At 44.7% G+C, this 12,528-nt stretch overlaps 1 protein-coding gene across 3 annotated transcripts in view; it reads right to left on the bottom strand.

The window, feature by feature from the left end:
- Positions 1–11,151, bottom strand: part of NELL2 (neural EGFL like 2) — a 225,822-nt gene extending 214,671 nt beyond the window's left edge. Inside the window, exons 1-2 of one of the 3 annotated variants that reach the window (XM_054024804.1) lie at positions 10,661–11,151; positions 10,091–10,219 (exon numbers count right to left, since the gene is read on the bottom strand). In XM_054024804.1, coding sequence (XP_053880779.1) covers positions 10,091–10,219; positions 10,661–10,715 — 184 coding nt within the window. In that variant the 5' untranslated portion in view covers positions 10,716–11,151. The remainder of the gene's footprint in view (positions 1–10,090; positions 10,220–10,660) is intronic. The other 2 variants (XM_054024787.1, XM_054024796.1) reach the window with 2 other exon arrangements.
- Positions 11,152–12,528: the final 1,377 nt, after the last annotated feature.

Genomic DNA, 12,528 nt, shown 5'->3' on the forward strand with positions numbered 1-12,528 from the left:
AGGACTTTCTTTCTGAGCCAGCAAATGGACATGAACTTTTGTCCAAAGGGGCCTCAACCCTGCTACCAGGGCCCCCATAAGACTGATGGGTGACTCCTGGTATGTTTAGTGTGCATTTAAATCTGTTTATTGGTTTTTTAATTTTCTGTCTGTGATGCTTTTTCCCTATGAATAAATGTGCTTGCTCAGAAAGAGCTGTTTGGATTACTGGTAAATCACATTTATCATAGCCCTCAGAGAGAAACCAAAGCCCAGGTGCTGGCCATTAGGCAGACTGGCTTGCTGGAGATAGCACAATGTAAGACAGAGGGTTATGCAACCTTAAATCCCCTGCTCAGAAGGGAGTGGGACATAGGTCCCTGACCAGAGATAGGTGGTGGCTGGAGGTCTGAGACCTGACTGGGCATTCCTGAAGTAGACCATGAAGGAGGAACATAAGTACAGTCAGCCTGAAACTGTGACAGATTTTATATTCAGCAAGCAATTCTACAGTTACCTTTCCATCCCGTGTCTATGGGCTCTGGACAATATGAGTTAAAAGTGGATAGGCAGGACTGGACCACAGGAATGTTCAGGCACCCTGTTCCTTATATCATACCTGTGCTTTCACACACAGCAGGCACTGGAGTTGGGTGTGGGTAAGGGGAAGAAAAATACATTCAGGCACTGACCCAGAGTATCAGGTACTGTGCAGGAAATTCCTACGTTCTCCCTGACCAGTTGAACATGATTGCTGTGAAAACCCACAAAAACCCTTACATAGCTGGTCAAAGCTGTTCTCTGGTGACCACGTGTTCAATCAGAGATAGATTACAGAAAAACAATTACACACAGAGTGGCAACACCTCACCCTCACGTTGCCATCTCTTTGCTCTGGGAGTGTTGAGCAGCAATGTGGAGGCAACGCATTTGACGGGTACCAGATGCACAGAAGTCCCTATCCCCTGTATCTCACTGTACATAGTGGATCAAGATGTCATGCACTATACCGTATGTAAAACAGATGTGGTTTTGCTGTCAACATAAGATATTTTACTTCAGCTGAGTCCATTGTGTCCTGCTACACTTTCAACAGAGGTTGTTTGGTGACTGCCATCTATGCTTATCTGCTACTGACCAGCTGCCTAGGTGTCCTGTCACATGCAGAGAGATGCCCATTCCACTTGCTGGCCTTCATTCTTCTGACTGACTCAATAGCCTCCCTCATCAATTTAAGCAAGAATTTACACTCCCACTTGAATATACCGGTACTGAGTGCATGTATTTTCCTACACTGCATACTTTGGAGCTATGTGCCATAGTCAGCTCTCTCTGGTTTTCATGCAAATATACTGAATTGAGCCCTATGTGTTTAGAGATACAATCAGCCAAGTTAGGAATTTTCTTCTTGAGATTCTATTAAGTTGGCATGTGGGCCTTCTTCAAGAACAGGGAAATAATGTGCAATAGCAATTATGATTATTTTATAGCTGTAAGTGAATAGCTTTAGCCAACAGTTATTGTGTAAATGGTGTGTAATTCTTTACATTAAACTAGCTAACAGAATTGCTATGGAAAAAGCAGTTCTTAGACAAAAGAAGGTTTGTCCAGATTGTAATCTGAGTCCAACAGATTCCTGCTCATATTCCTAAAATTAGAAGGGACCCATTCTCACATTCTTATGAGAACAGTACCTTCCTCCATGAGTAGTCCTATTAAAATCAATAGGGTTACTTGCAGAATTAGGTATTACTCATTCTGGCAGAATCAAGCCCCAACTGATTATTAAGGGAATTGATATGGTACTACGGCACCCTCACTTCTGTACTGTAAGTATTCCTAGAATTCAACAATGCCTGTTACTTATAAGTATACAATTAAACAGCAGTGGTAGGAAAAGTAACTGAAATTGAATTAATTACCAGATTCTAAGCTATATTGACCCTCCTATCCCCACCCCCTCCACAGACAATGGAAATGAACTCCATTGAATACAGGCAGAGGTACAAAAGAGAGAAATGCCAGTCCTACTGCATCATCTCCTCCTTCTTCAAAGCTGTGGAAACCACAAAGGGTTAGCTACTCTCTTTGGCATCATATCTCCCCCGCCCACCCTAATCACACAGAATTTTGGCAGGTAAACTATTGGGTCCATGTCAGCATAGACTTATCTGCTTTCTCCCCCTACGCTGCACAAACCCTACCTTTCCTCCCACACACAGTGTCCTCCTGCAGGAACCATGCTGTTAAGGAACTGGAAGCAGAGCCGGCTCTAGGTTTTTTGCTGCCCCAAGCAAAAAAAATTTTTGGCTGCCCCCCACCCCAGCCCTGGGCTCTCTCCTCTCCCCCTCCCGCAACTGCACCCTCCTTCCGCCGCAGCTCTGGGTCACTGGTAATTCGCTCCCAGGGCGGGTCACTCAGCAGGAATTTTGGATGTGCACAGAAAAGAAAAGTCAATTTCTGCTTCCATGGCTCAGAAGTGGAAATCCTCCTACGTGCCTGGTACTGTATCTAAAGCTGCCCAGTCTAGTAGAGCCGCCCCACCCTTACTTTTAATTTTAAATTCTAGAGGGCTCCACGTACCTCCCTTGCTAGGCTTCAGATAGAGAGCGGCACTGTCCATTTAGTCCACCCAATTCTTTCTTTGGGGGAGAGCCCAGGGCTGGGGCGGCAGGAGGTGCAGGTGGGGGCCAGAGCTGGGGCGGCAGAGGGTGCAGAGGGGGGGAGAGCCCAGGGCTGGGGCAGCAGAGGTGTGCAGGTGGGGGCCAGAGCTGGGGCAGCAGAGAGTGTGAGTGGGGGAGAGTCCAGGGCTGGGGCAACACAGGGGTGAGGGGGAAGCCCAGGGCTGGGGTGGGGGGGCGGCAAAAAACCTAGAGCTGGCTTTGTCCCTACCATTCACAGCAAGCTGCAGGTTTCAGTTCCATACTCCTTCCCCCTCCCTTTCCTGTTACTAACGGCCGAGGGAATGCTGGGAAATGTAGTTCTTTCCCTGCTCCAGGCCTGGCTCTATCGGCAGGGAGCTAACCAAGGAAGTACAGCTCCCAGGGCTCCCTGTTGGTTCTCAGCTCCCATGCTGGATTCTTGCGCCCCTGCAAATATGCCGCCCCAAGCAACTGCTTGCTTTGCTGGTGCCTAGAGCCGGCCCTGACTGGAAGGGCCCAGGGAGAGCCAGGAGTTAGTACAGAGGCACATAGCCTTCACACTTACAGCCCTAGCCTCCAGGGAGAGCCAACCCCCTGCTACTTCCATAGAGACAAACCACAATCTCTCCAAAACTAGAAAGGGAATGATACTACAAATACAACCTTGTGAAGTGCAAAGCCAGAATCAAATCTTCATGAAACCTATTTCTACATATGTGAAAGCTTATTTCATTTTAAAGTTTCTTTCTAACTCATTTATTTGGCACTGAGAGGAGCTATAATTACAGACCAAAACACAATGCTCCTTCTGACGGGAAACCCAGGGACTCATAATAAGTACATATAAACTGCAATAGTGTACTGCTAACCTTTATATATACTGAACTAGCTATCCATATAGTCATGATGAACCATTGTACAAATTGGCCTATTTTAGTTTTATTTTTTGGCCAATTCAAAAGCCAGTAGTACTAAAGTCATTTCATAATTCATACTGACAGATTAAATCTGCTCTTTTGTGTTTTACACCACATGTCATTCTTCATTGGAACCTACCATATCCTGCCACCAGGACCATTTCTGCTTGTCAGATATATCTGGGCTTTTTCTATAAACACTTAAATGCTAAATATTTCAACCGAAGAAACTAGATGCTTTTCTGAATGAGCTCCAAAATCCAGCATTCCAATCACAAGATTTCTTAGGGCTCGTCTACACTTACTGGGGGATCAACGCACGGCAATCGATGCATCGGCAGTCAATTTAGTGGGTTTAGTGAAGACCTGCTAAATTTACCGCAGATCGCTCTCCCGTCAACTCTTGTACTCCACCAGATTAAGAAAAGTAAGGGGAGTCAATGGGAGAGCATCTCCTGTCGACATCATGTAGTTTGGACTCTGAGGTAAGTAGATCTAAGCTACGTCGATTTGAGTTACGCTATTCACGTAACTCAAATTGCATAGCTTCGATCAGATTTCCTCTGTAGTGTAGACAAGTCTCTCTACTCTTTCATATTCTTTTTACATTTATCTTACATAAAGTTACTACAGCCAAAAACATTCCAGTATTTATTAACTGTCTGATTGCACTTTTCTGTCAGTCCTCTTATTTTCTCTTTCCTTTGATGGATATATACTTTCCTTAGACTTCCGTCCAATAATAACACAAACATCATGCAGCACCATTCCTTGATTCTCTTTTTTATATGCCTATTTTTACATGCTGTAGAGTGATCTGTTCACCCACTGAACGTCTCCTGTAACTTGATGCAAGAGGAGTCCATGATGGACTGTCTGGTCATTTGTGTTTGTGCAGCACCCAGTGCAAAGGGATTGGGGCTTTTGGACACCAGCTGAGTATAAATGATACAGACCCTGAACTTCAGAGACAGAATGATACAAAAGTATTACTCACAGTAGTGGTTTAAAGAAACAAAGTTACACCTACTGTCCTTATTTTGGTGCTAAAATCTGAGAACACAATTTTCTATTACCAGTGAAAACAATTTACTTCAATGGGATTATGTATGTGTGTAAGTATTTTCCTGGACTCTGACAAGCTCAGCATTTGGCAGGATCAAACCCATAATGTTCAAACTTTTCATTAGTCTCTAATCCAGGCTGTAGTTGTCCATTGAATTCCTAAGATAAAGAAGGGCAGTTCACAATGCAACAAATACTCTTGCAGTCATGAAATTCTGATTATTTGCAGAGAGGAAGGCTGCATCTTCTTTCACCCTCCTTGATCTATGGAAACTATATCATACTGTGTACTCATAAAGGAAGAAGTATAATTAATAAGAATATCTGGCATTTATATAATGCCTGCCTCCTAAGGATCTCAAAGGCCTTTATAATGAACAGTGAAGATAGCACATCCACTAACAGCTTGTGGTGTAAAGTTATCTTATTGTTCAATTGCTGTTTTGTTTTGAAATTATGTTGTTATATCTGATTGGCAAGTGATTCCATAGGAAGTTTTAGGGCAGGCCTACACTTAAAATGCTGCATTGGTGCAGCTGCACCTCTGTAGCGCTTAAGATGCTCCTACGCCCATGGGAGAGCTTTTCTTGTTGGTGTAGTTAATCTACCTCCCCAAGAGGGGAAGCTCTCCCATTGACATAGTGCTGGGAGGATTAGGTCAGTATAACTACCCTGTTTCCCCGAAAATAAGACAGTGTCTTATATTAATTTTTGCTCCCAAAGATGCGCTAGGTCTTATTTTCAGGGGATGTCTTATTTTTCAGAAATGAAAAATGCCTTATTATCGGTGGATGCCTTATTATCGGGGAGGTCTTATTATCGGGGGGATGCCTTATATTACAACGAGAGGCAAAACTGTAAGTAGGCCTTATTTTCGGAGGATGTCTTATTTTCGGGGAAACAGGGTATGTAGTTCAAGGGTGTGGATTTTTCATACCCTTGAGCAACACAGTCTGTATATAGTCCTGCCTGGGGTACCAGAGTTGTTCCTTGCAGTGTCCCAATATGTCCTTTGGTTGCTATAAGCGAATATTACAACTGATACTTCAACATGGCAAAAGCACTTTTGCCTGAGAAGCAATTTACTGATTATGCAGATGAGACTGGAATTTGTGAGTACTTGACAGACTTTGAGCTAATGATCACTGTGATCAAGTGCACTGATAAGAAAACAGCATAGTACCTAGTGTTTTAGATGGTGATGTCAAAGCCTTTTACCAGCAGATTCCTAGTGTGGATCATGGATCTTATACACAGTCATGCAAACATTTATAAGACTACTGAGGGGGGATTGCCCTTTCTGAAATACTAGGAAGACACAACATGCGATGTACCTCATCCAGTGCACTAAATGCCACTATAACAACTATGTGGGTGAAACCAATCACTACGCTCTTGAATTAACTCACACAGGAATATGATAAAAGACAAAAACACCCTATCACCTGTGGATGAACACTTTTCCCAAGTGATCACTCTGTATCTGATCTATCAGCCCTCATCCTCAAAGGAAACCTGCATAACACTTTCAAAAAACGAGCCCGGGAGCTTAAAATTCATAACTTAGCTAGACACTAAAAATCATGGTCTTTATAAAAACCCTGGATTTATGGTTTATTACAAGAATCTGTAACTCACTAACACCCCTTGGGTAAAGATGGTCTCGTTCACCCGGTGGTTAACAGGCCACTTCACCTTGAATGGTCCCTTAGTTTAGCACAGGCGTCAGCAACCTTCGGCACACGGCCCATCAGGGTAATCCAAAGGCGGGCCACGAGACATTTTGTTTACATTGACCATCCCCAGGCCAGCCAGTCGCAGCTCTCAGTGGCCACGGTTCCCCATTCCGGGCCAATGGGAGCTGCGGAAAGCAGCGGCCAGCACGTCCCTGCGATTACAAATGTGAAAACAGACAATGGAGTTAGTGGAGTTTCCTTAAAGGTATGAGCTGTTAATTCCCAAGCACAGGGTGACTCCTTTATACCAGGTGCAACTTGGTGGGCTGAACTGCAACACTACATGTTTCCTCAACGCAGCCGTAATTGTCTCAGTCCTTTTATCCTTCAGTGACTGCACCACCATATACTTTGAGGTGTCATATACAACCAGCAAATATCGATTTCCAGCTGGTGTTCTTGGTTGTTGGCCTTTCAAGTCAACCTGTATGAAATCCTAAGGTTTACAAGATTCAGGCATTTCCTCTAAAAGAGTTTTTGCCATACTTGTGTTTGTGGTTGCTTGGTGACTGGTATATATCCATATTTAGCAACACCATCCTTTTTAGAAGAAGACTTTCCACCATTTTCTATTTAAAAATGTGTGCTCCCATCAGCAACAGTGAAGTACTTACAATTATGGTGCAATTACATTTCTGCAGTGATGGAACCCTTGTAGCTACATAGTGCTTGATCTTGATCCTTTTGAAGTCAATGGCAAAAGTACCAATGACTTAATAGTGCAGGATCAGACTGACACAGAATAAAAGGGTCTTAGTGGCTGTGAATTTGGAATGTCGAATTATTTTTTAACCTGAAATTGTATATGGCGCAATCTAGATTCTACTGAAGGGACCATGAAAGATTGAAACTAGATTCATAACCCATTAGTAAATTATCTCTCCTGGGAATATAGGTGCCTATGAGAATTAATTCTGAAAGAAAATTTTATCTGAATACCTAATTAGGACCAAAAAAAATCCTGTGTTAAAAATTGATTCAAGAACCAATTCTGCAATCTCTTCTCAGGCAAAACTCACACTTACATCTAAATGCCTTTTTCTCCAGGTAAGGATTGCAGGAGAGAGACCACTATGTTACATTCACTTTTCCCTTTTGTTTCTTTAATTGTCCTGTGACTGTTAGCTATTCATGCTTCCACTGTTCTGAAATGTTTAAAGATAATGATACATTCCGCATTCAGTTCTTTTATGCTTTTTAAATAGATGTAACAAGAATATTTGTTCTGAATAGGATTGAATTAAGGGCCTGATTCTGCTCCCATTCAATTTTGCCAAGAACTTCAATAGGAGGAGCAACACAATTAACAAATAATCAATAGAAGCTACACTGATTTACACCAACTGAGGTGTAGCCCAAAGACACTCTTGATAGAAAAAATAGCAAAATCTCATGTAGTTAAGCTATCTGAAGAGAAGACGAGAGGGAAGAGAGACCCCATAGAGCTAGTAAAGAATCCAGGATTCTTAAAACTATCTTAGGACTGTTCATTTAACCACTTCTGTTATTTGGCTCTTTCAGAATATGACTAAGGATTTAGGTCTCTGACTATGGCCCTGGCAAGGCTGAGGAAAATAAAATCAATAATTTTGCATTCAGCAAATTCATATATAGGAAGTAAAGATGGTCTCGTTCGCCCGGTGCTTTATTCTCTAAGACCAGAATGAAGATGATTAAATAGACCACTGGTCTGATACTTGCATTTAGGAATATAGGAATTGCCATACTGTAAGAAAAATGTAAGTCTGTCCATCCAGAGAAGGCTGTCTTTATTGTAAGAAAATCAGTCATGTAGCCATATAACAATAGGAGAAAAGTATCCAATCCTGCAACGCGCTGAAGGCTTCACAAGAGATGCTGAGTGCCCTCAGTAAACACTTTAGACAAAAGTATTTTTATTAGATATAATAAGGGGACTAGGGAGAAGAACCACAATAATAAAAAGCCTGAAAGTTTAAGGTCCTATCGGTCCCATTTGTTTAGGGTCCTTGACCTTTAACAGAAGCATTGTATCTGATTAGATTGGCAACACATCCGGGAACTACATTGCAGTTACACAAAGAGAAAGGCAGTAGTTAAAAAACCTCCAGTGATTTTTAGTCACCCTCATAATCTGTTTCTCCAAACACTGGGAAAATATACAATAAAATGGACTATTCTTGAAAATGGCCAGTCCTATTACCATTGAAGTTAATGAGAGTTTTGACTTTTTTCCCCAATGAAAACAGGATGGGGCCTTAAAATGGAATAACTAGCTATACATTAAAACTATCTTAGGACTTAAACCATGGAGCCACACAAACATGTTGCCATTCTAAGAACTATCCATTCATGTAGAAGTCGAAGCTCTGAAATAATGAGCCCATTTCTGTTTAAATACAGCATGTGTCAATTCGCTCCTTTTTGAAGGCATATTCCAATGCTTCAAAGTTAATGATCATAGTGACACATGCTGGCTGTAGCAGGGAAACACACCACTATGGAGATTCCCCTTTAAAAAGCCCTTCAGTGACTATTAGATTTTGGATCGATTATCTTATTAATGCAAAAGTGACAAAGAATTTCTATTCCCACATTATACCTCTCTCAAATTACAACTGCTCTCTCTGGGTAGCACTACCTCTTGCCTGTTGCACCAGAAATCGTTTCAGAACAGAGTAAAAACTCCTAACCCAACAAATGATGTGAACAATCAATCCTCTATGTTTTAAAACTGCAGAGTGATGCCGGGCTTTATTCTCACTCCACCATATGTTGAGCCAGCTTCCCTGCTCCTGTTTAGCCACATTTAAAAAAGCACATTGTAGCAGCTTTCAAATGACAGACCTACTTTCAAACATCCACCTTTCAGGATTTTTTTTTTTTAAATGAAGGCTGAGATTTCTTTCCCTCAGAATTTAATTCTTGTCAGCAGCTTGATTTAAAATCCCATGACATTTTAAAACTATAATTAAAAATTCATTTGAAAATTAACAGGTATAGACAAAATAACCCAACCCAATGAGTTCAAATGATCTTTTTATCATTATTATTTCATTAAAAATGAGAACTAGATTACACATTGGTTTTATTATTTTGGAATTAAGACCTGAAATTTATTTATTCAAACTGTGACAAGACTACTGCTTCTCTCCTTTGGCTGTCATAGGAAATAATCAGATTTTTTAAGACCTGGCCAAAATTCATTCATTCTTTCTCTCTTACAATGGGTGCAACATTACAGTTCAAAGGGGACCCTTTTGTTCCCTGCAAATGTTCATGTTTTTAGCCCCTTGCCTCAAGTCTCTGGACTGTTCATTTCAGCATTTTGGTCTATTCACACAAAACTTTCAGTGAGTATTTTCTTAGCTAGAACTGGAGCTTAGTTTAGCGTTTTCCAGCTAAATCAATTGCCCCCAGCTCAGAAGAGTGTGTTGTTATTATTCATTGCTCCCCACGACTCACAAAATAAGCCATCTGCCATCATCGTCCCTGCCGTACATTAATTAAGTTTCCATCAATCAAAAAAAAAACTGGGCAAGAGAGTGAAAGAAAAGCAGGCAGGGAGAGAGAAAAAAATAAACATGATGCTTAAAGAGCAGAAAGCAACCTTGCTGTTAAAAATGGATCATCTGTGCATCATCCCTCAGGAATAGCGTCAGCCATCAAGCTAATGCAAAAGTTCAGTCAAACACATTTGCCAGCAAGTTCAGAAATTATTCAAATGGCCTTGGTTGACCCCAGCCTGGAGTATAGGAAAGATGCTCGATACCTTGGAAGAGAAATGCTTTGCTCCCATTGTGCAGCCCTTGGACCTGCAGCACTCCAGCTATGGAATTTCCCAGCTGCAATTCTGACAGCACGTCAATCTGCAGCGAGGGGTCCACACCAAACCCTAAAACTGACCCAGAAATGATTAGTTACTCCATTTGCCGAGCATTTAACTTTTCGACAGCGTGAAGAAACAACAAAGAGAACAAGTCGATTAATCCCCTAGCTCCTTCATAGCCTAGTACCTGTAATCAGCAGCGCCTGGGAGAGACAAGCACTCAGCCCGACTGACATGACCTACTTTAACATACATCTCGCCATAAAGTTCCATTTTGACTCAAAAAGCTACACGAGTTTCCGCCAGAAAATTCATGTGAGTTCCCCTCCCAGACTGCAGTGAAGAGAGAGATCGCACTAGCTGCTCTTATTCCATCTGTTTCTTCCTAGATTTTGGGGAGAGTTGTGGGATTTGGGAGACGGGGGGGAGGGAAGGTTGGTTGTTTTTTCCTCTCAATCTCTCTGTCTGTCTCTTTCTTCATGCTGCTTTTCAAAATTCTGGGCTTCCACTTACCTGATCTCAGACAGAGGAGAAAGCAGAAGGTGCTTAACCAACTCGCGGACTCCATGGTACGGAGCTAGTCAGTCCATATTCCTCCTTTGAAAGCTGTTGGGAACAAAATCTCAGAGCCACGCACCCGAGCCGCTTCCTCTTTCAATAGAAAGCTCGGACCCAACAGGCGAGCGAGCAACTTAGCCTCCCCAGTGCGCACATCATTCCTGAACCCTGAGCAGCCGCCGCCCCAGCCCGGAGCCTGCTCGCCCCACGAGCCAGGTGCTGCTGCCTGAGCACACGGTCAGGCGAGCGATACAAGCCAGCCGGAGCCGACCACTGGAGCGAGCCGGCGGAGTGAGAAGCGCAGCCCGGTCCCGCCGCCAGGCAGAGACAATGGAGAGCCTAGCGGGCTGCGAGAGGATAAATTGCTCCTCTGGGGCGGGGGAGGAGGATGAGACGCTCCTGTGGCCCTTGCTCCCACGGGCTCTGTCTCCAAGCCTCGCCGCCGTTACCAAGCGCAGCTCCTGGGCTCACGAGCAGCTGGCGCCGCCGCCTCCCACTCGCGGGCTCCCGCTGGAGCTCCAGTCTCCTCCCCAAGATCGGAGGGGGACACTCGTGGGGCGGCGGGGGGGCTGGGCGCCCTGCCTAGCCTTGGGCCAATAGCTGCAGGCAATGGGGGTTGTCCGTCCCCTCCCCCCCCCCCGCGTCTCAGCTCCCCCAAGTACGCTGCTAGGTTAATGCCGGGAGCCCCAGACTTCCCGGGTGCTGCCTAAGATGGGGGCCCTCCCAGCTGCCCCATCCACCCCCTTAACAGGGATCCTCCCTGTCCAAGGGTGGGGAACCCCAGCTCCCATCAGAAAGGAGCTAATGGGCAGAGAGATGGGGAGCCTCAGTTACCCCTCTCTGCACCCCACTGGCCGAGGAGCTAACAGGCAGTGGCGTGGGATGGGGGATCCCATCAATATAGGGAACATCAGGATGATCTCCATTCACCTCATTAAGGGGAAGCCTGTGTGGGCCCCTCCGGCCCCTGGACCATGGTGTGTAGGGCAGGGAGAACGCAGTTTTCCCCTGTACACCCCACTGGGCCTCTAGCTAAGGGCAAGGCGGCAGGCAGCCCTGCCTTCAGCAAGGGTGGGATTGTGGCTTCCTGGGTGCTCTGGAAATAGCAGGTGGCGTGGGGGTGTGAGTGGGAGCCATAAGAAAGAAGCAGGGCTGGCGCAACCCATTAGGTGACCTAGGCAGTCGCCTAGGGCACTACAACTTGGGGGGCGGCAACCGTGGCGGTATTTTGGTGGTGGGACCTTCCACTGCCTCTGTGGGGGGCGGCATTTCGGGGCGGGACCTTCTGCTGACTAGGGCAGCAGAAAAGCTGGCAGCGCTCTTGGAAAGAAGGTGCGGGTTCATCCTGTGTGAGGAGCGGGAGTTGTCCTGGAGGGGCCTGGCCCAGGCAGGACGGGTGAGGCGCTGACATGCCCCTTCCATGACAGCGTGCGTGATTCAGAAAAGTCCATTTGTACTTTTCTAATGGGAACCCTTCCAGAGAAGCGAAGCTTCTTCCAAGGTGGGCTGCTGCAGCATCGGAGGGACACTGGCAGGGGGCTCAGCATCCCTCTGCCTCAGGTTACAGAGGGGGTGAGGCACATACCCCGCATGCCTCCCAGGGAAAATTGTGTGGAAGTTTCCTATTAAAATACCCTGCTGAAAAGTCTCCGACGTGTGAGAATGCTGGTGAATAACAATCTCACACCAAACAACGCAAACTGTCATTTCCCCATTGGACGAGGGCTGCCGATCTTTTAATAAGCTCTTGTACCACTTACTGTTTGATAGTGATGCTGCTTTACCACTTTATTTCGTGTTCTTGTTGGGAACCAGTGTCAAAA

The sequence above is a fragment of the Malaclemys terrapin genome, chromosome 1, assembly GCF_027887155.1.
Source record: "Malaclemys terrapin pileata isolate rMalTer1 chromosome 1, rMalTer1.hap1, whole genome shotgun sequence".
In the NCBI taxonomy this organism is placed as follows: domain Eukaryota; kingdom Metazoa; phylum Chordata; order Testudines; family Emydidae; genus Malaclemys; species Malaclemys terrapin.